General features: G+C 40.5%; 1 protein-coding gene across 14 annotated transcripts in view; it reads left to right on the forward strand.

Annotated features, from left to right (window-relative positions):
• cacna1ab (calcium channel, voltage-dependent, P/Q type, alpha 1A subunit, b) overlaps positions 1-21,244 on the forward strand; it is a 201,441-nt gene extending 180,197 nt beyond the window's left edge. For 7 of the 14 annotated variants that reach the window (XM_074665513.1, XM_074665508.1, XM_074665514.1 and 4 more), the window contains exons 45-50: positions 1,642-1,755; positions 4,337-4,354; positions 4,957-4,992; positions 9,158-9,356; positions 10,273-10,511; positions 11,166-21,244. In XM_074665513.1, the coding sequence (XP_074521614.1) occupies positions 1,642-1,755; positions 4,337-4,354; positions 4,957-4,992; positions 9,158-9,356; positions 10,273-10,511; positions 11,166-11,885 (1,326 nt within the window). In that variant the 3' untranslated portion in view covers positions 11,886-21,244. The remainder of the gene's footprint in view (positions 1-1,641; positions 1,756-4,336; positions 4,355-4,956; positions 4,993-9,157; positions 9,357-10,272; positions 10,512-11,165) is intronic. The other 7 variants (XM_074665515.1, XM_074665517.1, XM_074665510.1 and 4 more) reach the window with 6 other exon arrangements.
• Positions 21,245-24,851: the final 3,607 nt, after the last annotated feature.

The following is a 24,851-nucleotide window of genomic DNA, read 5'->3' on the forward strand; positions in this document are numbered from 1 at the left end:
TCCACCTTATGCAGTGTTGAGTGTCCTTGTTGTAAGGAAACTTTCATTTTATCATCCTCAGTGGTGGACAAAGTACACAACACAACATTGACTTGAGTCACAGTGCAGATCCTCCTGGTCAAATATTACTCCAACACAAGAGGGAGTTTCTCAGTCACTGTTCGTCAAACTTGAGTTAAAGGACTGGAGTACTCACATTTAAAAACACATCAGGACCTCTGGGTGTGCTCATGAGGCGCACACTTTAACCATTAGGCCAATGGCACCTGAACACCAAACATCTAAAATGATGTAAGCTATCAGTACCAAGACTGCGTATCCGGCCTGATCTGGGTAAGGTTTGCTTTGTGTTAACTGTGGAGACTTACAACCAACAAGCTGACAATACTTCTTACACATACCACACACGGAATTGCACAGTTTACGGTTATTGGATTGGATTTAAGACGAGAAAATTCTATAGAGAAAAAGTAAAGTGTAACCGGACCATTTGTAGAAACATATGAGTGAAAAGTACAGTACCTATTTGTCTTTCAAATGTAGTGGGGTAAAATTCACAAGTTCCTTCAAAAAGTAATACTCAAATGAAGTACAAATACCTAAGATATGTACTTGAGTACCGTGCTCAAGTACTTCATTCACTGTATCACTGTCCACCACTGATCATCCTGAAGTGATAGGAAAACCTCCAGTATTTCTAACCTTTTTATAGTCTGATAGCTGGACATTGCTGCTGTGACTCTGGCATGTAATATGCGTGTTGTGTCTCTGTCTTTTGAGCTCTTTTCTTTTTCCAAGCCTACCTCCCTGTCTCTTTCTTCATCTCTCTGCTTGAAGTCCTCATCTCTTGTACTCTCTTAGTCCTCACATCCTCTTGTTCCTTGAACTCCACTCTCAAACCTCCTCTCGAGTCAACGGCATGGAGCTGGGAGATAGTTTGTCTCCTCCTCACTGCCCGGTCCTTTTCTCTTGTCATTTGGGACGCCCCAATTTCCCAGCCCCTCATCTCTTTCTTCAATCTTATGATCAGTGGTTAAAGTGAAGCACATACTAACAAACGCAAAGAAAGGACAGGTATTCATCTTGAAGTCTCATTTAATACTTCTTTTACATCAGACTAAACAAAATCAAGTCTTCAGACTGATATGAACATAAATTATAGTTTACGATATCAAAGAAATTTAACTTAACTTATTGTGCTCTTTTGTAGTGATCTGCTACATGCATTACAGACAGTATCAAAAACATAAATTGTGACTTAAGAGAGAATATTCAGTGACAGCTTTTTTTTAATCCCACCAAGATTTGCTCTCTGCAAATCTGTGGTAAGCCCATTTTTGCCAATCATAGATGGTTAAATCAGTTCAGCTGTAGTATTCACCAACCTAAACTTTATTTCAATGTTGATGAGGCTTAAAGAGAGAGATTAAAGTATAGCAGAGGTTACAAAAATCAAACTGATCACAAAAATCTTTTCCATGGCTTAATTCAAAAAGAGCCAAAATCTTTCTTGACCCTTGTTTTCAGATTTATTCCAAATCCCTTCCCCTTTAGTTAGTACCTCTCCGAAAGGTTAAGACCCCCTGTCAGAGCCCCTCCCTCAGCAGGCAGTGGTCACGCCCCTCTCGTTGTGTTTTACAGACGGTAGAGATGAGGGAGATGGGGCGGGACGGGTACTCGGACACTGAGCCCTATCACCCAATGGATGGGCATGGGCGGACCCTCTCCATGCCCCGCCTATCGGCAGACAACCAAGTGAGCACCTTCATCCCACAATCACCACCATCATTTTACCTGTTGGCAAAGACAGTTGAAGCAAATTTAAACGTTTCTATTTGCATCTCAAACAGAAACAGTCTGAAAAGATTAAAAATCCTTATGTTTGATTCCAACACAAAATCTACTGATATGTTTGTTGAAAACATATTGCTAAAGTTTTTGGGCATCTTTAGTTGACATTTTTCTTAACAGAAGAAAAATGTTCCAAACCGCCTTTAAATTGACAGGATGCAAAGAAGCTGAGGCTTCTGAAAATTTAGCTTCCTCTGTCAGCTCTTCCCATTTGTTTTTCCTCCTCCCTTTCCTCCCATCTTTCCTCCACCCTCCTCACACTCCACTCATCCAGCAGCCAACCCACCACCACTCAGCTTTACTTAAGTTGCATGCAAACTCTGGAGCAGATACCAGAGCGGGTTGTAGAGCTGGATAAGTGTGTAAGATATGTACACCAATACATATCTAGACAACTATAGATACAGATTATCTGATAGAATTCCTTAACCTCACCTCATCCTGTTCCCTTTCCCATTTCCATTTAATCCTTGGTGTGTCTGTCCTGTGTCAACTGTGGCCAGAGGTAGTCTGTCCCTTTTTTTTAAATTAATTGGAGAAAATATAAAAGAGTCATAGAGTTTGATGCAGAGGAGGCCCAGAGAAGCCAAAGCGACATTAATTGTTGGTCTCAAATCCAGTGTATTAAATAATGATGCTTTGATTGAGCCCGGTTGCAACAAATTTAATACCTGGCAGCTCAGTAGATGTGCTAAGTGTGTAAAATATATATTTTCTGCATTGGAAGAATGCTACTAAATTCTACTAAAAACTTTGAAAAAGTTGCCAACACCACCAAATTTATAAGATGTGATACAAAAATATATGACAAGCAAAATGAGCATTTTTTTTTTGTGGATTTTGTTAAAAGGGTTCATGAACGTCTCTAATTTAGAATTGTTTGGCTATTTTTTGATGGGTCGGGCTTTACAGGGTCAAAAATCCAAACAGGGGTGACTCCACTGGCTGTTTTGGTCTATTACCCTGTCTTCTCACTGTGATGTTCAGGTCATGGTTTCATGACTAAGCAGGTGACAAAAAAGGACATGCAGCTAAAATAATTCTACTTGTGCTACCAAGCTGCTATCACAGCAGCTTTTCAACCAGGTCAGAAATATATCAATGAGCATCCAACCTCCTGTTCATCTATGTTCACTTCTTACTCCAAAATGCTACGGAAATGCTACGACAAGAATAGGCAAAGTAATTGACAAACTTGTTTCATGCTTGGCAGTCTCAGAGTGATGAAACATTTCTGCTGCACATTCAAAACTGCTCCAAAGAGCCTTCTGTATAAAACAGTGATACCGTGGATTTTTTGTTTGTTTTTTCAAACCTTAATATAAAACCAAAATGATTTACTATGCTCTGAGAAAGCTATCTGTTTATAAACACTGACCTGAAGCCTCTGGCTGCAGCTACACACACACACACACACACACACACACACACACACACACACACACACACACACACACACACACACACACACACACACACACACACACACACACACACACACACACACACACACACCCTTAGACATTCAAACACTGACGTCCTCAGACATGTCTCCACGTCCGGTCATGTTGCCCTCACTTTGGTGTGTTGGTGACTCCATGGAGTGTATGAACATTTCAGGGACCAGGTAGAGAAAGTTTTCATGAGGGTTTCAGGAGTGCATAAACAGAGTAGTGACAGTACTAGAGAGTTAATACTGTTTTAGCCATTTTAGTTTAAGCTAAACTTTACATTCCACACTCTTACTGTATGAAATGGCTTCAATTTCCTCTTTGATTTCTAATGTGTTCAGTTAAATACCTTGAAATTACCTTGAAGCTTACAGTTTGTAATTTCCATTTAGTTGAAATCATATATAATAAACAGTGAAATGGTGTCAGATTTCACCCTTTAAAACCTATTGTGTTTGTGTATCTGTCTTCTTTAATAAAGAGCATAGCTCTACCCGTTTCACAAGAGTGCTGCAAAATCACGTTTTCTGGGCTCAGCCCTGTTTGCAAAGACATAGCCATTGCCATTGCCAGCTGAACCACCATTTGCTTACACTTATTGCACCACAAACCAGCTGACTCCAGACACTCTAAGTTGTGCCTGAAGATTCTTGAACAAATCTGCAGTCTTCAACATTATGCAAATGGTGATTATTAGGTTACTGGAAATATGATGAAAATGTAGACAGTGAATTTTCTTCTAAAGGCTTTCACAGTTTATGAGTTTTCAGACTCATGCAGCACTATTTGCCCAGTAAAACTGGTCTAGTCTTTAGTAACAGATCTGCACATCTGTACAGCATGTTCCAGGATGTTTTGCTTATGTAACTGGACTGTAGCCAAATAACAAAGGTAGAATGTTCCCTGTGCACCTTTGTGTGTGTGTGTGAGTGTGATTGTGTGTATGAATAAATATATCTGTGTATATATTTGTGTTTTTTGTATACACTTTATGTGTGTTACTTACTGCCTTCTAACACTGCTCTGCCTTACAGAGAGCTCATGCTGTTTCGGTAAGTGTGTGTGTGTTTACGAGTGTGTGAGTGTGTGTATGCCTCCTCGTGTGTGGATGCATAAGCATCTTTTATTGTCCTCTGTCCTCTGTCACTCACTTGCACACCCACCTTGCTCTTATGTGTGTGCACTGGCCTTTAAATTAACTGGGTTCTCTCTTTTTCTCCTCTGTCTGTCCTTCTGTTATTACACCTTTTCTGTCCCCTCTTCACCTCTGCTCTATCTTTTTATCCTTTTCTTCATCCTCTTTTTCTCTTCTGTGCATGTCCTTCATCTCTTTAATCCCTCTACTTCTATTCCTCTCCAAAAACCCTTTATCTCCTTAAAATAATCCCCCTATTCTTTCTCTCCATATCTCTATCCATATATTTCCGGTCTCTCTTCTTCTGTCCTCTTCTGGTCCCGGCGACTATGCTTTGTTGGACCTGTGCTTTTTTTTTTTTTTGTGTGTGTGTGTGTGTGTGTGTGTGTGTGTGTGTGTGTGTGTGTGTGTGTGTGTGTGTGTGTGTGTGTGTGTGTGTGTGTGTGTGTGTGTGTGTGTGTGTGCGCGCACTACACTGCTCTGCTCTACGTATCATCTCTGTGTTTGCCTGCTCTGCAGCGGAGGAGACACAGGCCTCGTGGAAATAACCTCAGTGTATGTACCTCTCCCTCTCTGTTTCTAGCACTCTCCTCTCTCTGCCCCTCTTCTCCAGATTCTTCAACCCCCTGTAAATCAAACTGGGGCTGCACCTAAATGTGGTTCACTGGTTGTTTTGACCCTACATGAGTTGCTATATGGGTGGGTTTAGCCGCAGTGAGGTAGTCAAATGGCTAGAGTTTGGCTGACTCGTCATGTTCATCTTCAAACCTCTCAGAGATGTTTCAGCACCACAAACGCCATTCAGCCACTAATGTCATAGCTTTTACTACTGTTGCTAGCATCTTAATACAACCAGAAGATCAGTTAGAAAGCAGGCTAATGGCATCAATTATCAGTGTATGACAGTTTTATGCCTCTTGAAGCTATACCAGCCCATTCCAGTCAACACTCACGTGTCTTTGAGCTGCTATGTCCAATTAATAACTTTGGGAGTTTCCAAAGTTCCACCTCTTTCCCTGAGTACAACTCAAACGGCCATGTCAGAGAAATTTCACATCAGTAAGGCTTTGTGTCAGTTCCAGTTCCCAAGCCTAATTTTGAACTGGCCGGCATGGTCAGACTGGGAAAAAATAGGTTAAGACCCTAAAAAGTTGGCTCACTGCTGGAGCCATAAAAAGGTTGGTTCAAGCTCAACAGCATTGCTGGGTGTCCTTTCTGTTTTTATAAAATAAGCAGAAAGTAGAGGAAAATAGAAAAAGAATAGCATGCAGTATACTTTTATTCTTATTAGTGTTACTTTATGTTTATAGAAATTTATTTATTATATGATAATTTCATTATTTACAGACATGTTTGTTTTAATGAGGTGTCTTTGCTTACACTTATACCAAGAAAGACACAACACTTTTTTGTTGCCTGTTTTTAATTTCAATTGTATTGAAAGGAGGCATTGAAAAAAGCACTTTTTTAAATTAAAAAAAAAAACTTTGATGACAAACCATAACATGGCACTTCTCCCTCAACTATCCTGTTAATAAAATAACAGTGCACAATAACTAAAAGAGCTGGCTGCATATGGAGTGGAAATAAAAGATATGTACAGCTGCAAAGGCACCCCATTTTGAACAAAAATTATACTACATCAAAACTATTGTACATCCTTCATGAAGGGTTAAAATATTCAAGTAATGCAGCTAGCTCCTTCCATCAGAGTTACACAGACTTTCACCCTCTTTCATTGAGCTGAAACTGGTGTGAGCACAGGCTGGTTCACTGGAAAGCACCAAGAGTCTGAGAATCGTTCCGGTGTGACAGCCCTCTTGTTGGTTTATTACATTGTCAAGACTAGTGCTGATTCATCTCTTTCTGGTTGGTCTCACCACAGACAGTGAAATACACAAAGGCTTAAGTTTGCAGAAAGTACAGGATAATCAGCAACAGAAGTACGAAGTCAGTGTGGTAAAACCTGTCCTCATGAGGAGAATTAAACAACTTTTAAATTGTTTTTCTTTTTAGTTTTGAATGAGGTTCAGATTCCTGTTGCATTCCAGGTGCTCACGAGAATTAGAAGCTGATTGGCTTTATACAGAGACAGCCCACATGTCACCAAAGTTAAGATTCTTGATCCAAAGTGGAACGTTAGCTTCACTTGCATGCAGATATCTTTTCATACACAAAAATTTATGTTGGGCCACAATTCATTGCAGGCAGGATGATATGCAATTCTGCCTGCTTTTGCTCTCCATATGAATTAATTTTCCCCGTACACCATAGTTTACTAATACAAAGTTGGTGAATATAGCTCAGACTAAATAGAAATGTGAGCAAAGGAATAGAATTCACTGATGATCTGAGCTGACTGAATTTGTATCTGTTGTTTCTTTCAGATTTTTTAGGGTGATGTGCTCATACACCCACACTAGGCTTGTTGTTTACAACTTATGAGTTAATCAAATTTATTTTTCTATTCCTCTAAAAAAAAGAACACTGCAGGTAACCCCACCCACCTGGTACTCACAGCTCCACAGTCATCAGTGACCTGTTGTCACATTTCAGATATATTTCAGTCTTCACCTTTTTTCAAACTGTCCTGTCAGCTTCTCCTTCTCTTTCTCTCTGTCATTCTTTCTTTTGTCTGCTCTCATTGAGGTTGCTCTGCTCTCCATTGTTTTTTCTTTGTGATGGCGTTCCCTTGGAGTTCAGCTTGTTTGCAGTGTGTGTGGAAATTGTGTGTTCCTCTGTGTGTTTTATGTGCATTTCAGTCCGTTGCATTTCCTCAGACCGAGTCAACAGTTGTATGATGGAAGCATGGTTTGGCCTGATGTGCATCTGTCAGCCTGAGGGAGAGGGGTTGGCAGCGTTTCGGCATGCCATTAGTCATGCATGACATGGCAGAGCTCAGTTTTGGTGTTAATGAGATGGACAGAAATGAAATTGACAAGGAAAAGCCTAACCCGTTGCCGTAAAGTAGCTTGGAACATGTGTTGAAAGTTGGTCTGTGTGTGTGTGTAAGAGTGTGCGTGAGAGAGAGGTTTGCATAGTCAGTGTTTGCACATGTAGCAAAGGGCTGCCAGCTACCACGGCTTGTGCATGGCTTGTGTTGAAGCTGTTTGGAGAGTGTACATAAAACTGTCTCTGTGTTGTTACAGCTCCTGTCTGAATAGTAATGATGTCCTGCTGCTTGCAGCCAGTTGTGTGCTTTATCATCAGAGTGATGTGGAGCTTTGTGGGAGTGTCATGTCAACAGGGTCCTATCCTGGTCAGAAGAGCCAGATTCTGAACCCAGCAAAAAACCAAACAAAACTAATCAAAACAAAAAAGAAAACAGATCCAGACTGGTTTTTAAACTGCAGCTCAAAAAGTTCAAAAGCAACTTCATATAATGATGTGTACATGATCATCATTATGATCCTGACATTGACTCAATGTGATACCCTTTCAGTTTTAAACCCTCTCAATCAATGTTTCAAAATACTTAAAAAATACAATCCCAAGGATTATTCAGTTGGGTTTTTTGAGAGCATTTTGACCAGGCTCGTTTTTTTATGTTGTATCAGTTTATATTACACACATGGCAGTCATATTCGATTTATGTCTTTCCTCTACATTCACATGAGCCCATTTCCTGAGTTTGGTAGTCATTTGACAGATATCACTGACATCAAGAGGTTTTAGTTTTGGTCTCAGTCACTCCAAGTTGCAGAAACCAAGGATAAAAATACCAATATACCAAAAAGTGAGCAAGGAAGAATTTGAATTGTGTGACTGAATATCTTTTTATTACTAGCAAACATTTCCTCAATATCATTTTACAACTGCATTTTTGAAAGCGTGTATGAGCTCATTCTCACCTTGAACCAAAGTAGCAAGTAAAAGTTATGTCCACTTTATGATTATGATATATAATTTCATCATTTTATGTTTTAAAATAACTGAAAATTCTAAAATTCTGTCATTCAGTCAAATGTATTTAAAAACTGTGGCAAATCTTATAAGTCCTAAGTCTGATCTGCCATTATCTTTAATCCAGAAGACTTGTAGTTATTATGCACATTTATCAGACCTTAAATGCAAGTGAAAGTATATAAATTATATTTGTCGTGTCATGTTCTTCATCAAGTTAACACATGACAGAGTGCCTTACATTTTTATCAAAAAAAACTTTTTATCCTGAGAATGATCTAAATTAAATATGGCTGCCATTCAGAACTGTCTAGCAGACTCTTGTGCCTTGTGCATGCGAGGCATGTGGTTTTTTTATAACCTCCCTTCATGCTCGCTGTCTTTCTGCCCTTTATCTCCTTCCTCCTATAAGCTCCCTGTTTACTTCTCTCTGTTTCATTCCTCCATGTTTTGATGGAGCATGGTATTACATGTGCTCGTCCACTGCTTTATTCTTTTGGGTTCAGGATGCTAAAGTTCAGGCTAGATGAATGCGAAGGCTAACGTGATATGAAATGGGTTAGATAGTATTAAGAAACCATACAGCTGATCCGACAACTGTCATTTCAAGCTCTGTACTTGTGTCATCAAGTCACTGAAAATCTGGAGATGGATAATAGTCGAGTCGATATTCTTACAGCAAATTATGAAATTCATCAGAATGCATTTAATCACACTTCTTCTCTACTCCTTTCTTTCCTTCTTCTTTTGTTGCTCTCTCCTCTGCATCTCCCCCCTCTGCACTTCCCTCTCTGCTCTTTCCTTTAATCCTGTACAGACCATCACAGACACAAGTCCGATGCGCCGCTCAACCTCCAGCCTGGTCCATGGGCGTACAGGCCGAGGCGTGCGGCTGGATGACTACTCCCTGGAGAGGGTGGTGTCTGAGGAGGGGAGACATGGAGGACGCAGGCACAGAGACAGGAGTCACCGTGCCTCGCAGCGGTCCCTTACCAGATACACAGATGCAGACACGGGTGAGCCCCTTGTCCCGTAGTGATTTACCTAACTTTTAGGACCTCTGTACTCTAAATGCTACGGTGGATTACAAACCAATTTAATTTTCACCTCAGCAACTTCAGGTTGTGTAGCTCTTTTGAAGAAATGTCTCATGTTGAGGTCGTGGAGTACCCAATTCAATAACAGGACCAACTAAAAACTTGCAGGAAGAAGCTAGTATACTTGTTTTCTGTGTTCACACTTGATTGTTACAGTTAGCATATGAAATCTCACAATTCAGCACTTAGAGTTCTGCCTTTGGCTGATGTGTAAGACTATGTCTTTAAACCACCAGACCAGCTCCTTTAAGTGTTTGTACCAATGGCACTTTCATCAGATTGTGACGCTTTCATCTAAGCCTTAATTCAGTAACAGTTGTTGAGGCAATTAAGTACAATCTGTTCTTTTAGTGTGCTAAGAGGGCATCTTTATATTCACTACATTTTGTGCATCTTAAGTCGTGGCACAAAGAGCTCCTTTAAAGAAACATTGTGCCAGCAGATAGCCCACTTCATCAGTAACTGCTAATGCAAATAGCATGCTTGAGCTGTGAGACTAACGCAACAAAGCTGGCACCATTGAACTCTTCATCCTCAGATAACTAGACAGTCTTCTTATCGGACTGAGGAGACAATCATGTGCCACTTGGGCTCTGCAGCAATAGTGGTATTTTAGACAAATTCTCTTTTCTCTTAATACGATTGTATAGATGATGTCTTTTTATTTTAAATCCTCTTTGATTTACTTCCTCTGACAGAGTTCTGTTAATCCACAGACCTGCTGCAAAAGTTGCAATCTCAATGGTGTATGTTCTCAAACCAAGTAGCACAAACCCTGACAAAGTAAAGAAGCGTCTTGTCTCTACAAATGTAAACTGAGACACCTCTTTGCTAGGCCTGGGCACAGACCTCAGCACCACCACACAGTCAGGCGACCTCCCACCTAAGGAGCGTGAGCGGGACCGTGGCAGGACCAAGGACCGTCGTCACCATCATCACCACCACCACCATCATGGCTCCATTGACAAGGAGCGCTATGGTCCAGAACGCCATGACTACTCTCACAGGCATCCTCATGACCGTCATTGGTCCAGGTCACCCAGTGAGGGGCCAGATGGGCGAGGACACAGACAGGTGGGCTCAAAAGTCACTTGAATTAAGGCCAAGGGTCATAAAATATAAGGTAGAAATTTTGTGTACAAAATTTGAGTTTTCCACCATGAGCACAACATTAAAGAATTTCAAACATGTTAATATTACAAATACGAAATTTCTATCACCCCGGATTCAGCGCCACTATGGGTATTCCTTTGCTGGTGTCTTACTTTACTACTTAGCCATTTTACATTATTAGCCTTTATGATACAGCAGGTTTTCAAATGTATTATTTCGTAGCTGTCTAAATGTTTGACTACTTTCCAAGAGGTGAGGGACTGATTCATTATTTAAGAAATAATCCTTTAATATTTTTACCCTCAGCAGCAACTGTTCTTTCACCCAGTAAGAAATCCCACAAATTCATGCAACTACTTATGGATTTCAATCTCTCTCTTTTGTTTTATGCTTTTTTTTTCTTTTTCACTGTTTCTCTCTGTCCATTAACCTTTGATGTGACATGTGGCTTCTTGATGTCAATTTTTTGCACCATCACCATGCTTTAAATGATTTTTAATGGTGTTTATATCTCCTCTATCTTTCTCTCTCTGTCTGTTTACCACCTCTCTGCTCTATGCTGGTCTGTTGCTGTTGTGGTGCGTTTTGATTTTCCTTGTTTACATTTTGCTTTAGGGCAGTAGTTCGGTCAGCGGAAGCCCAGTCCCCTCCACCTCGGGGACCAGCACTCCACGTAGAGGTCGCCGCCAGCTGCCCCAGACCCCTGCTGTTCCTCGTCCACATGTCACCTACTCCCCTGCTGTCCGTAAGCCAAGCTATGGCCCCCCAGGGCCAGGCCGTCTGCGCTCTCCCTCCCCTCGACACTTCTCCCCACCAGACCACGACAGAAGCTACCACCACAGACCTCCGTCACGACAAGCTTCCCCACACCATGGAGGCTCCTCATCTCGGCACGGCTCCCCGCGTTCTCCGAGGCATCAGTCACCCCTTCATGGCTCACCTAGATCCCCCCACCGAGGACGATGGAGTGGGCCTCCCCCAGGGGATAGCCTGGAGGGTGATGGGCCATTCTATGAGCGTGACTACGAGTATGAGCGACACCATGAGCCTCCTGCATATGAGCAAAGCCTCTCCCATGGTAATCCACACCCACATGGGGGAAATCCTCACCCACATCCACGCTCGCCTAGGACTGCCCGCCACGGGCCCCCTCCGCCCCCTCACCCGCATCCACGTAGGGTGCCTAATGGCTACCGTTCGTCCTCACCTTCCCCACATCGACGGGGGCCCCCTGGGGTGCCACCCCATCCACACCATCGTCCTCCCCATGCCAGAGGGCCCCGCAAAGGCCTGCATGAACCTTACAGTGAGACAGACGAGGATGACTGGTGCTAGCAACCACATGGAGCAAGGGATACAGGCAAAAGAAGAGAAGAAGAACAATAGCCTCAGGTGTGCTGGCCTTGGATATGAAAAACTTTTATTGCAGGAAAGGTGGGGAAATTGTTTAGGGGTCGATTCCCCCTGACTCCCCAGACCCTCTATCCCTCCCCCTCCCCTTCAGACTCTAATGAGAGAAAGTTCAGTGGGATGGGAGGTTGAAGGTGCTGAAGATGTGTGAGACTCAAAACAGTGTCAGAGCAGCACATGGATAAAGTGAAAAGAGACAAAGCCAGGACAACCGAGGCACAGCAAGGGGCCAGTCCATCTCTGCCCCTCTAGTTCTCAGAACTACACCTCCCAGAATTCTATGCTTGACCAGCAAGGCTGAGCTACAAGGGGAGGAAGAAAGGGGTGTTGGAAGAGTCCAGCAAGGGAAGTGCATGTAAATGGCCAGAGATTATTCCAGTTTACAAGGCCTAAAAGCACTTCTCCAAGACTGTCCCGTGATTGGTTAGTCTAGTCGATGTTTGTGATCTGTCGCTGGGTGGTTAAAGCTGATGTAAAAGCTTAAAAATGAGCTGGAGCTCCAAGTCCACTGCTTTGACTCTGCTTGTGTTAACAGATACGTCAAAAGAAAAACAACTTAACAAAAGCCAGGACCCCCTAACCCTTACATGCCAAGCTATGCCTCCGAAAATCAAACTTGAACAATGAAGAACAAAATGAAATTTTACGTGACAAACTATGAAAAGAAAAAAAGGGAGAACAACCACTTTATCTTTAATCTTTTTCCTTTCCAAGGACAGAACCAGGAAGCTCCGCCTATACTGCAAAAACCAGCCAATCACAGCACTGGCTGATATTTGATGAGTTTTATCATCTCTGTTTACTGTTAAAGACTCACTTAATGCTGATGAGCTGGTGTGACATCACTTCCTGCTCGGTGTTGGTGGTAGTGGTGTGAAAGGATACGAGGCATAGTGTGCCAGCTCAGTGCGCCATAAAGAGGTGGATTCAGGTAACTTGAGATAGGAGTTGGACACTAAGTCAAACTCATTATTGCCCTGTTACTTGACCTGGCGCAAGACAAGCGATGCCCGGACAGGAAATGAAATCACACAAGATGAATAGGGCGGAGGAGAGGAAAGGAAAGGAGGGATGGGGAAAAAAGACTAATTTCTTCAGTATTTCTTCTATTGATTACTTCTCCTTCTTGTTCTTCTTCGGACATTGGAGCTTGGTTCTTCTGTTGCATTCGCTCAGCCTCCTTTGATCTTTTTTGGAGTCCAAAATTTGATGGAAACCTGCATGACTGATTAGATACATACTAGAGAGGAAATCTAACTGGTGTGGGTGGGACCTAGGGGCTTTATAGAAAACTTTGAATTTAGGTTTACAAAAGAAGTTCCCTTCTTTCAGACTCTCTCTCTCTCTCTTACATCTCAAAAGGCATTTTCGTTTACTTTTTACCTAAAACCTGTTCTGACTGTCGGCTATTTTGTTTGTCTGTTTTCTGCCGACTTACTTTAAAAATTTCTACAACTTGTTAAAATACAGGAATCACTGCAGGACTACATTAAAGTTTCCTGTTGTGCCAGAGAAAATGGAGGGAGAATGAGTTAGAGGAGAGTTGGACTTCTACCACACTTGATTTATTATTGTTGATGATGATAGTCTTATGAATAATGATATCAGTGTCAATGCAAAATGTTGATGACATTGATGATAATGAAACTGATGATTGATGATTGATTGAAATGTTGCTGTTAAATGTGGTCATGTTGTTTGGAGTTTAAATATGCTATGTCCATCTTGTTTACATCCATTATGTTTTGATCCCCCCATTCAAAGATGTTTATCGGGTTCCTGATGCCTTCTTGCAATGTTTTGGTGCAATGATGGCTTGGGAACAATCATTTAGCAGTGTTGCGTGTTGTAACGCAACTCTTACAATACACTCTATTCAGAAGGTTGGAGGTCAGGGGAGCTTTGGTGCCTACTTGCAAGGATTCATGGGGTCAGTTCTCTAGTCAAGCCAACCCAAAGATCAAGAATTCAGGCTCAGATGCAGGGGTGGACCTTAACATTGAGAACATGGAAGAGTTAATGCAGAGGTTTCACTCAAGCCTGTGTTTTGCGAAAGCTGAAGTTTTGTAAAGGTTGAATTCTTCCACTTGCAGCCAAAAAAATCTCAATGTTTCCCTCTGTAGCTCTGTAGTGAGATGGGTTCCCGACAGTGGCAGCACAGTGTTGGTGACACAGTGTTAGTGTCAGTCAGTATTAGATGGTGTTGTTCTCTTGTTTTGCCACTGGGGGGCAGCTATCAGCACACATTACCTGGCTTGCCTACCCCACTTGACAGGACAGCCTCCAGGCCACATCCTGGTTTCTAGACCTGGAGTGAAATATTGACTGTTTTTTTACATCTACGTGAGACACTCAGATCAAGTCCAGTCCTAGTCAGGAGGCTTGGATGTAGCCTTGGAGACGCCATATCTGTCCGTTTGTCAGGCCTGCTTCATCTGCCTGTCTGTGCCAATGCTGACCCCCGCCCCCTCCAGCACCCTCTCTCAGGTCTGGATAACCAGAGAACAGTCATCAAATCACAGATCTAATCGTTAGAGGTTGTAGCAAAACTTAATTCTCCTCTGCCAAAACCCACTCCAGTATCCACCAACCTGTCTTTTTCAACTTTCCTTTTCTTTTTCTGTTTAATTGCTCAAAGTGACACTTAAGACACAAAAGGCATTACAGGACAGATACACTTAGGAATAATACCTTCATCCTTATTGTTATGAGGGACAGCAATTATTGAATATTCAATAACTAGGACACAAAGATAAAGTATAGATTAATATAGATGATAAACTAGAGATACATCTAGGTATGATACAGTAGATGTAGTTATAGATAAGAGTTTTTAAGAATTAGATTTTCAGAGATTTATTTATTTTGTACACCGTTCATGCTCATGACACGGTCTAAGATCTAGCTACTCTTGAAAACCTCGCACTGTTTCCTTTGCAGTCGCTGAAGCCAGAAAATGAACCCCAGTCCACGTGTTTTGACTCTATGCAGACCTCATAAGCATCCTCATTGAATTATTTTGGAGGATAGCCTGCAAAGCTGTAAAAGGGAATAATAATACAGGAGCACGCGGATCTGTAAAAATGTGAAGTTTGACACCATTGCACACGTCACCTGACATTGCACCCACAAAGAAACCCTTATCATTCACATACCTCAAGTTAATCTCTTTTCCTTCCCCATCTCTCTTCTCTCCTGCAATGTGTTCCCTCCAGGCCTGGTAATTGGGCAAGGTGTACTTAAGAGTGTGAGATCAAGGGAGTGTATTGTTAGTTGTTAATTCATTCAGCAGGAGTCGAGGGCCTATACCCAAAACCATCCTGCCCCTGCCTCCCATAAGAGAGGCAAGGCAGGAACCCCTACAGAGCCACAGTGCCTTCTGTATCTGTCACGTTCATTCCTGCCCAAGTCTCAGCCCTCCTGTCACTCCTAGCCATCTCTCCATGTATCTCTGTAGTTACTGAAACCATTAATACCATTGATACTAGGCCTTAAATGTTGAGTCTGACTGGCTCCCATGCTGGCATAGAGACACAGAGAGCAGTAACTTGGAGACTGGGCTACAGTGAGGGCATAAAACCAAGAGACAAATCTTGGAATGCCAGATTCAATATTTGATTATATTTTCCCTTTCAAACTTACAACTGTAGTTTTCAAAAAGTCAAGATCAGTTTTAATGTTGGATTTAGAGACTTGCAGGTTTTGTGTCCAAAAGACTGAAATATTCATTCTTGGTTTTAGGGATATTGGTAGAAAGTTAACCCTCTTGAAACTATTTTCCTGATCAACTTATACCTTACTAAAGCAATGCAAAGAAGTTGGCAGACGTCAAATAGTGTCAGTCCTTCTCAATTAGGGTGTCACTGCCTGCTCCAAATGGAAGCTTTAAGTCCAGTTGGTTACTCTGTTGTTTGGCACTCTATCCGCCAAAGATTGATTGTTTGCTGTATGCTACAAAAGCAGTGTTAGATTTGTCATTCTGCGTCCATCCCATAGACGCTGTGGGTCCAGAGGTCCCTGGAGGTCCCTTTGGGTCCAAAAGGTGTAGTAGGTTTACAGAGGTGCAAAGCAGTTTGCTTACTTCTCAGGTCCCACTAGAGTTAGGTAGCTAGCTAGTTAGATAGTGATTATGGAAAAGAGTCAGTTGTAAACAAAACAGGCCTTAGATTGAGCTATTGTATGGTTTTACCTGGCATGGCGTCTGACATTATATCAACCCCACCCCCAACCCTTCTCCTGCCACTACCCTACATTACGCTGACCCCTTCATCTCTCCACCTCCCCATCATAAGCCTGCTGACACACCAACACTCAATGCAAACGTGTTGAAAGACAAGCAGGAAAAGCCCTCTGCCATTTTGACTTCATCATGCCACGCGCTTGTCCAGAATTGTAACAGCAGATCCAAAATGGCTGACACAACAGTGCACTTGTGTGAAATTATGTTGTGTGCTTTATTGAGGACACATACTGTTCTAAAAGGGGTAAAGGGAAAAACTGGTCTTTTTCTTTTTTCTTTTGGGGGTGTTGTGATGTGGTCTTTTTTTCATTGCTTCTCTTAAACATCAGCTTTCTGTGTTTTCACCCATTAGTCTTAACCTATGAATATTATTTCCTTCTTTAAAATGGAAGGAAAGAACAACTAACAAAATGCACCCAACCCATCCACTCAGTCGGCTGTGAAATTGTGTTAGTGGGTCGGTCATGAGGCAACGTGTCAACAAAATCACGAATAAGGGCTCTCTTTTAAAAAAAATAAATAAAAAAGGAAAAAGTGAGTTTTAATGTACAGTAGTGCTGCCAAAAGTTGTGCTTATGTAGCTGAAGCCACACCCGTGGTCTCCCCTTTGTACAGCACTTGATGTGTGCATGTGTGTGCGTGTAGGGAGTCAAGAGTGAGGGAAGGGCTGGGGTTGGGTCAAAAGGCAATGAGAGAGATTTTAATAACCAGAGGGTTTTGTTTGGGGTGGGGGGTTCTTTGGAGGGAGGGCAGCAGCAGAGGTTGTAGTCACGTTAACACACAATTTCACAATGGCACCGGACCACTTGCCAGGCTCATACTCATGCTCAGAAGACATCTCATCACTATCACTCCACCCACGCCGGTTACCCTGAGAGGGGCGGGGCTACTGCTGTGACAGGGGAACACTCACTGAGAGAGACTGTCTGCATATGTGTGTGTGTTGGTTTGCTTGATTGTACGCATGTTTTGCAGGTATGAAGTCTAATAATGATTAGGTTAAGCTGATCACTTTTTGTTGTGTACTGAATGGGTGATTTATTTTTTATTTTCTCTTATCTTCTCAAGTAGTTTACATATTATTTGATAAATGTAAAAAAAATCTCAAATATTGATATGTTTAGTACATTTAAGTTGTTTCAGTACTTTGCTGGGCTAAGCCCTGAATATCTTTGTTTCACAGTAATTCAGATTCTACGTAAAGGAAATTAAAGTACTTGTAGCACCCAGAAAAGATAACATTTTCTTGTAGTGATAATTGAAATACAATAAGGACAACCTTAATAAGTAGTCAGATAAAAGTGCAAAGTATAAATCAGTCAATTCAGGGTTAAATGGCTGTATGACAAACTTAAAAGCAGCCAAAATATTTCAAGTAAATGTTTAGCAAATAAGTTTTATATAACCTTTTCCTTTTTTCTTTTGTGTGTGTGTGTGTGTGTGTGTGTGTGTGTGTGTGTGTGTGTGTGTGTCTATACTTTGTGTGCATGTGTCCTGACACCATCAGCTACAGTAGGTAACCTTCAGTGCCTTAAACTGTACAGGACACCATGATTCCTCCCTCTGAGACAATCGCAGTGCACACACTTAAGATTTTAATGCCCTCATCTTCACCATTTTCATCGCCCTCCCTCCTTCATCCGCTCCTTATCGTCTTCTGGGTTTGTCAAATCAAGCCTGGATTGATGGATGGGTGAGTCATGTGGTGGAGGGTGAGGGGTGGTGAATGCATAATCATGTCTTTTCTCACACCCATTCTCACCTGTGCCGTCCATTGTATATTTTGGCTCTGTAATTCTTGTGTATATAATCCATAAACTTTCTGAAAAACTCAACGTGTTCATCTCCATTAATTCTGTCTTCTTTGGCTGTTTCATTATTCTTTTCTGTCAGCTTCTTCACATTTTGTGTATTTCACATATAATACCTTTCACAAACACAAGGTGGCGTGATTGAGCTTTAACCATCATCTCTCTTTTCACACGGTGTACAATATGTCCATAGCTATGCTGTGTCGGTTGAATGAGTACATGACAGCCTAGGTGGGTGTTTTTTGGTCGGTGTCTGAAAGCATCAGTCTTAAATGAACTGTATGTTTCTTTGGGAAAATTTACAGTTCTTTATGGATGCAGCAAGTATTAGGGAAAGGGTTCTTGATTACTTCAGTGCATGAATCTTATTTACTTGAGATTAATGAGTTGTCTCCTATTTAAAAATTATTCTGAAGAAAGTCAAAGACTGTTTAAGCATGCAGAGGAGGAACAACAACTCATTCCATGAAATTAAGTATGACAAAAGATATTTTTTTACAGGAGACAAAAACAAGTTTAAGTCCTAACACTTCAATATTTGAAGAAAGCTATCATTATGAATAGCTAACTCTTAGCAAGTAAAAAATTATAGCAAATATGTAAACACTGGTACTTACACAGCAACCACAAAGCAAAAACCTACACTCAAGTAAAAAGAAACATTAAAACAGATGCATTCATGATTGACTAAAAACAACTGTCAAAAAATTATACAATGGCAGTACTGCTCAAAAAACTAACAGTAAAAAGCAAGTTATTAACACAAAGTTTGATAAAAGCAGCCTAACTATTTTGACCTTAAAAAACCTACCTTTAATATACTGTGACACAGAATGTTTCCAAAAGCTAATGTGCTATCATCTAACTTGAAGCTATGAAAGCAAAATTGAAAAAAAACAAACAAAAAAAAAATGTTGGCCACTGAGCTAAGCTGATAGCCGATGCAAACGCATAATGGCTGAGGTTGTTAACAGCTAACTGTTAGCTTAAAATGCAAAGAGCAGACACAGAGTAGCCTCAGTGTGAATGCACACAATCAATTAGTTATTTCATATCAAATACTGCAAGAAGCAGGAGGGGGGAAAAGAACTTTGCTTTATCAAGCTAAAATGGTATGCTAGCAGCTAGTGTGTTAACCAGCAAAGTTTTCACTAATCTCCCATGTTAGCTGTGAGTTTACAAGTGAGAGTTAATTAATGAACTGTTGGCTAACATGGCATGATATCTTTTCAATGTTACATGTTACTTGCTAATGATAAAAAGCTAAGAGCTAACTATTAGCGTAACCATGTTTGTATCAACATGATGAAGCAAAGTTGTGGCTCTTTAGCAGCTTGTTGTTTATTACCTTGATGCAAATTTTGATGCCGGATAAAGTGTTAACACAAAGTAGCCTTCTTTTACAAACTGTGATGTTCATTTGAGTGAGTCAAAGTCTCATATGCTCTTAATTGTGGGACAGAATAGCCCCAACTTGTAAGTAGTAAGGAAACACAGCTGGTAGCCTGAAGCTTACACTCCTAGCTCAGTGCTAATACAACAAATGTTAAAGATTGACCAGGTTTAGTTGCGCTTATGTTATCAAAACTTCTTTCTATAATACTTGCCAAGCCCGTTATATTCCTGTGCTGACTTGCAGTGAAACTGTTTCCTCAGACATACAGGTGAAGTGCCTCCTGCTGTCACCATAGCAACCCCCAAGGCCTCTCTCATCATTCTCATTCTTTATTTTACCTCGCTTTCTCTCTCCATGTGTTTCCATTGCCAGTATCCAGTGGGGACAAGTTGCTTCCAGAAGATCTTTCCTTTTGTCTTTCCAGTGAGCCCCCTGGGCTGTAAAACAAAACCAGAAAAAATTCAAGTATGTAGTTTTGACCTCTTGTAGCACTGCTTAAAGATTTTCTGGCTTTTAAGTATATTTTTGTAATATCTAAGAATAAGGATATCTATAAGGACGGGTGGGGGGGGGGTTTACACTTTTGTTTTTTATGTAGTTTACAGGATTGGCTAGGGGTGGGGGTTTGAAAAGGTCAATACACGTCTAATCCTGGACAATTTAGTAAAAGATTTGGGACATGTCTCTTGTTTTCATACCAAATTCCATAGATATGTATATTAACCATACATTTTCAATTTAATAGTTAGTATTTTTACATTTCTGCCTTTAATGTTGAAAATTGTGACTTTATTAGGGTTGTATAAAACTTAGGCTTCAAAGACGGCCTCAAAAATGCAACCAAACCCTTCAGTGAAGTAATAATAGCCCAAATGGACACTATCCAAAGAAGTAGCGTCAGACTTTTAATATAAAAAAAGGATCTATACACAAGAGGATAAAAAAACTGTAGGCTCTGAGAAGCATTTGGGAACATCTCTGGAGCAACCAAGCATCCATCCCATCACCATGCAGACCATCATTAACTTGACCCAGTAGAAACTGCACCAGTGCCACAGTAGAAAACCATACAGGATTCACTCAACAAGATGGGGAAAAAAGAGAAAAAATAAACATACATGGCAATTTAAGATAAAAGAGAAGTATTTAATTACAGATTTGCATGTGCAATGTGCATGCCACTATGTGGGGTAACAAGTCAAATTCAGGAATTAAAAAATAAAATAAATATAAAGAAAAAAAAAGTATATATAAATATATATATGTAAAAATATATATAGATAGATGTTTTTAAGAGCAATGTGTTTCTTTTTTTTCCTCCTATTTTTAAAAACAAAAAAATAGAAAAAAAACTGACCAAAAAAATGTAACAAAAACAAATGATTAAAAAAAAATCATCCTGATTAAAAAACATGGAAATGACATTGGTGATGAATTCAAAGAATGTTTGTTTGTTATTTTTGCCAGTTATTTCACGAGGGGATAAACTGTGGGGAAACAAGATAGATAACACTTAACTAACATTACAAAAAAAGGAAAAAATAAGAAAAAAGGAAAAAAAAGATTTTAAAAAAGGGGAGAAGAAACACAGAACTTTTCCTTGATGAAAAACAATCCCTTTTGAGAGTAAAGAGCTGCCTGAAACTGAATCTGGTGATGTTATCCCTGTTTATTCCGGCTATGAAAACCCTTCTTTCTCTCACCCTCTCTCCTTCCTTGACCATCTCTTTCTCCCCTCTGTTTCTTTCTCTATCTATCTCTGCTGTTTCTACCAGTGCATTTTGTAATTTCAAACAGAATTCTTCCTAAAGAACCTGAATAAACCAGAGAGAATGCATTCTACTCATCTTTTTGTCTACTTTATTGACACTACACTGACACACATTTAAGTTTTTTTTTTTTCTTTTTCTTCGTTTTTAAGTAAAAAAAAAAGTCTGTTTAAGTTGTTGACACAACAAATTTCTGGCATCCTCAGAGCCTTTTTTGTCTAGAATTAGTTTTTGATCATGTATGTTATACTATGTTACAAATACAGAGAAGCCAGGATTAAAGTGATTTCCCTGATCAGGATATAGGCTTAATTTACACGGCTGAAAATTAATGCTGAACAAGTAATCTCCCATCTAGCACCAGCATCAAAGAAGCACCGGTGGGAAGCGGGTAAGAGTGCATCTCATCTCTGATGTAACATTCAGTCAGGAACAGTTCTCTGACTTCATAAGTACAGAGGTACCAAATCCAGCTTCACACATGTACTGTCATGAAAGTCATGAAAAAAAGAGAAATCTTGTCATTTTGTTTTGTTTTTCCCCACTGACTTTAAGTTCGTGTTTACACAGGTTAAAGCAAGGGCATTCAAGTGGCATTAACTGTGCTGTCACAAGATCACCGTCAATTAAGATGCACCAGCTTGTGTATGCTACATTGATTTGAACTACATTCATTCTCAAGACAGTAAAAGCAAAGAATACAGTTGTTTAAAATTATGCGCAGTGTTTTGATTTTAAAAAAGAATAATTAGTTTTTAAAAAGATTATTAGTTATTTTTTAAAAACCATTCACTAGACATTTAGCTGAACCCATTTGAATTCCAGGCAAACCCATGATTTAAAAGCACTGCCATAAATGCTCACTAACTCTGAACCCAGATGATTTAGAGCTCCTTCTGTGGTTTGGCTGCAGTATAGATCATATACCCTGCCTCCTAAAAATTAACAGATGGAGTGTATGTCATACTGTAATATTTGAATACGAACTTTTTTTTCTACAAACGTGGTTTCCATCATTAGAAATATTTTATTGTGCTGGTTTAAAGGCACTGTGAAGACTTTCCGTTTGGTGTTGTTGAGTGCAGTGACACCTGTGGTTATTACTGGTAATGTGGATGAAGTTGTTTTTAATTAGACCATCCCCTACTCTTGTTAAGAAGTGCATTTGTTTTGGAAGCAAATAAATGAAAAATTGATCTTTTTTTCAAACTACTTTTTATGATAAATAGTAGTGTTACAAAGCACTTTTTTTGGAATTGTGTAATGAAGCAAACTTTGTAATTTACAGTTGTACCGCACTTTACTATACAGACGGTGGCCTTCCTCTTTATTTCATTAATAGACTCTCAGGTTTAAACTGACCACTGCAGAATAACTGCTGCATGTGGGTTGGAATACACATTATCACAAACAGCTTAGCCTGTGTTTTAGCCTTTAGCCCTGTTTTTAGACTTCAGTCTGCTGACAAACGTCAGCTACTGCAGCATTCTCTACCAGGTTAGAAGAGTAGAAGTGGACCAGTGAGAGAAAAACAATAAATACATTGAAATTTCCATAATCATGCGTGTCTCCTTCAGATGACAAAGTCTACAAGAAGCAGAGAATCCGAGGCAGAGTTGTAAACCAGAGGCCGGTGAGGCAATCCTGAAACTCACAAACCTCCTTCCTCTGTTCAAGAATTTGAAACACCTCCTCACAGAGTGTCCTCAGACTGTCCTCCCCCTCCTCTTCTCCTCCTCCTCTCAGTCTACGTCTGGATCGACGTCACTGCTGAGGGCTGTGACTGAGACAGACAAACACCCACATACACAAACGACCCTTTGGCTGTCCTACACACCCCCCCTCCCCATGTGGTCACGTTTTATTGATATCCATCCCTCCTCCTTATTTTCTCTCTTCTGCTTTCCTCTTCCTGCAGCCCTCCCTCCCTCTCCTCACATCTGTCCTTCCTCTTCCTCTGTTTGTCTACCTCCCACCTCACACACAAACAAGTTGGGTGGCCTGCTTCTGAACCAAAAGAGGCTGATAACATTAGAAAAATACAGTTTGTCCTGTTTGATTCATTTAGGAAAATGTTTTATCTGCAGGGACATTTGACAACAATTCAACATGTTAAGCATCAATTCTGATCATTAGACAGCTTTTTTTCATCACACACACACACACACACACACACACACACACACACACACACACACACACACACACACACACACACACACACACACACACACACACACACACACACACACACACGTACAGCTTGCAGACACAGATCTATCCAAGGTCTATGTTCTCCTGCAGCTGAGTCCTAAAATAGATTCCTCCTGCACATTCTGTCACCTGCGAGCATCAATGCATCACTTCCTGTCTCTGCTGCTGCTGCCACAGAGGGGGGGGGGGGGTTGTTACATCTCTAGTTGGTCAGTGGCTGCAATCAAAAGTCTCAGTCAGTCACACAGCCAGCCACTGAATCATGAATGAGGTCATGTGATCACAGCCTCTTGACATGTGATCATCAAGTGATTACTCACACACACACACACACACACACACACACACACACACACACACACACACACACACACACACACACACACACACACACACACACACACACACACACACACACACAGTGATACAGCTATGTAACCAATAATTACTTCCCTCTTTTATTCCCAGAGAAACACGAGACACTTCCTCTTCACATTTCCACAGAGTGTTACTTTCTGTTCACAGAAACAAAAGTCGTTCTTGTAAATGGTATGATACAAAAATGGGGAAACTAAAGCAACAAAAATGATTTAAAAGGACACGAGCAAACCATTAAAAATCAAAGAGCAGTTAAAACACACAAATCTGTAACAAAATTACCAAAATTACCGATGAGTACATGGACTGACCAAAAACAGACATACAAAAGGCATAAAAACATCTTAAATGGCAGAAAGTAACACCGGAAAAACCACAAAGGGATTAGGAAAATAAATCAGGAGTTCCACAGTTTTTGAGGAACTATGTTTGCTGATTCATTTATTTATTTATTTATTTTTCCCTGTAAATAGTTTAGCCATCATGTTTCCCTAGGAGTTTTAAAAAGGGGATCTTCCTGTCTAAATAAATTATTAATTTGGTGCAGCTGCTTAGTGTATTTATCAGAGGCATGCTGTTCTTGTATCAATGCTGCAGTATTAAACCCCCAGAGCTCCAGCATCACTCATCTGACCATGTGGGCAGTCAGGTGATGTAGTAAAAAGACTGATTTATTCTGCTTTTGACAGGGCTGGGGGGTTTGAATGGAGGGTCAAACAAAGCAGGACTTTGAGGTAAGATTTCTGGGTTTGACTCCAGTGGGAAAGAAAAGTTAGATATGTTTCATACCCCGAACAAAACTCATTTCCTACCATCACAGTGTTGTTATTTTCTTTAACCCAGAAATCCTGCTGTGTTGAATACTGTATTCTGATTGGTCGAAACCCACGGTAATGCTAATTAATTCTGAATCAGCAATATAAACCAGATCACAAACAACATACATTAGTTCCAAATTACTTGGTGTGTGATCATTTGCTTCTGGAATTAGTCAAGTAGCTAAAGGTAATTTAAAAAAAAGAAAAAAAAGGGAAATTTATGTCAACATTTCGGTGATATCAGAAAACACAGATTCATTTTGAT

This window comes from Halichoeres trimaculatus, unplaced genomic scaffold, assembly GCF_033239565.1.
Source record: "Halichoeres trimaculatus isolate MK-OKI-2021-1 unplaced genomic scaffold, fHalTri1.1 fHalTri1_scaffold_2, whole genome shotgun sequence".
Taxonomy (NCBI): Eukaryota; Metazoa; Chordata; class Actinopteri; order Labriformes; family Labridae; genus Halichoeres; species Halichoeres trimaculatus.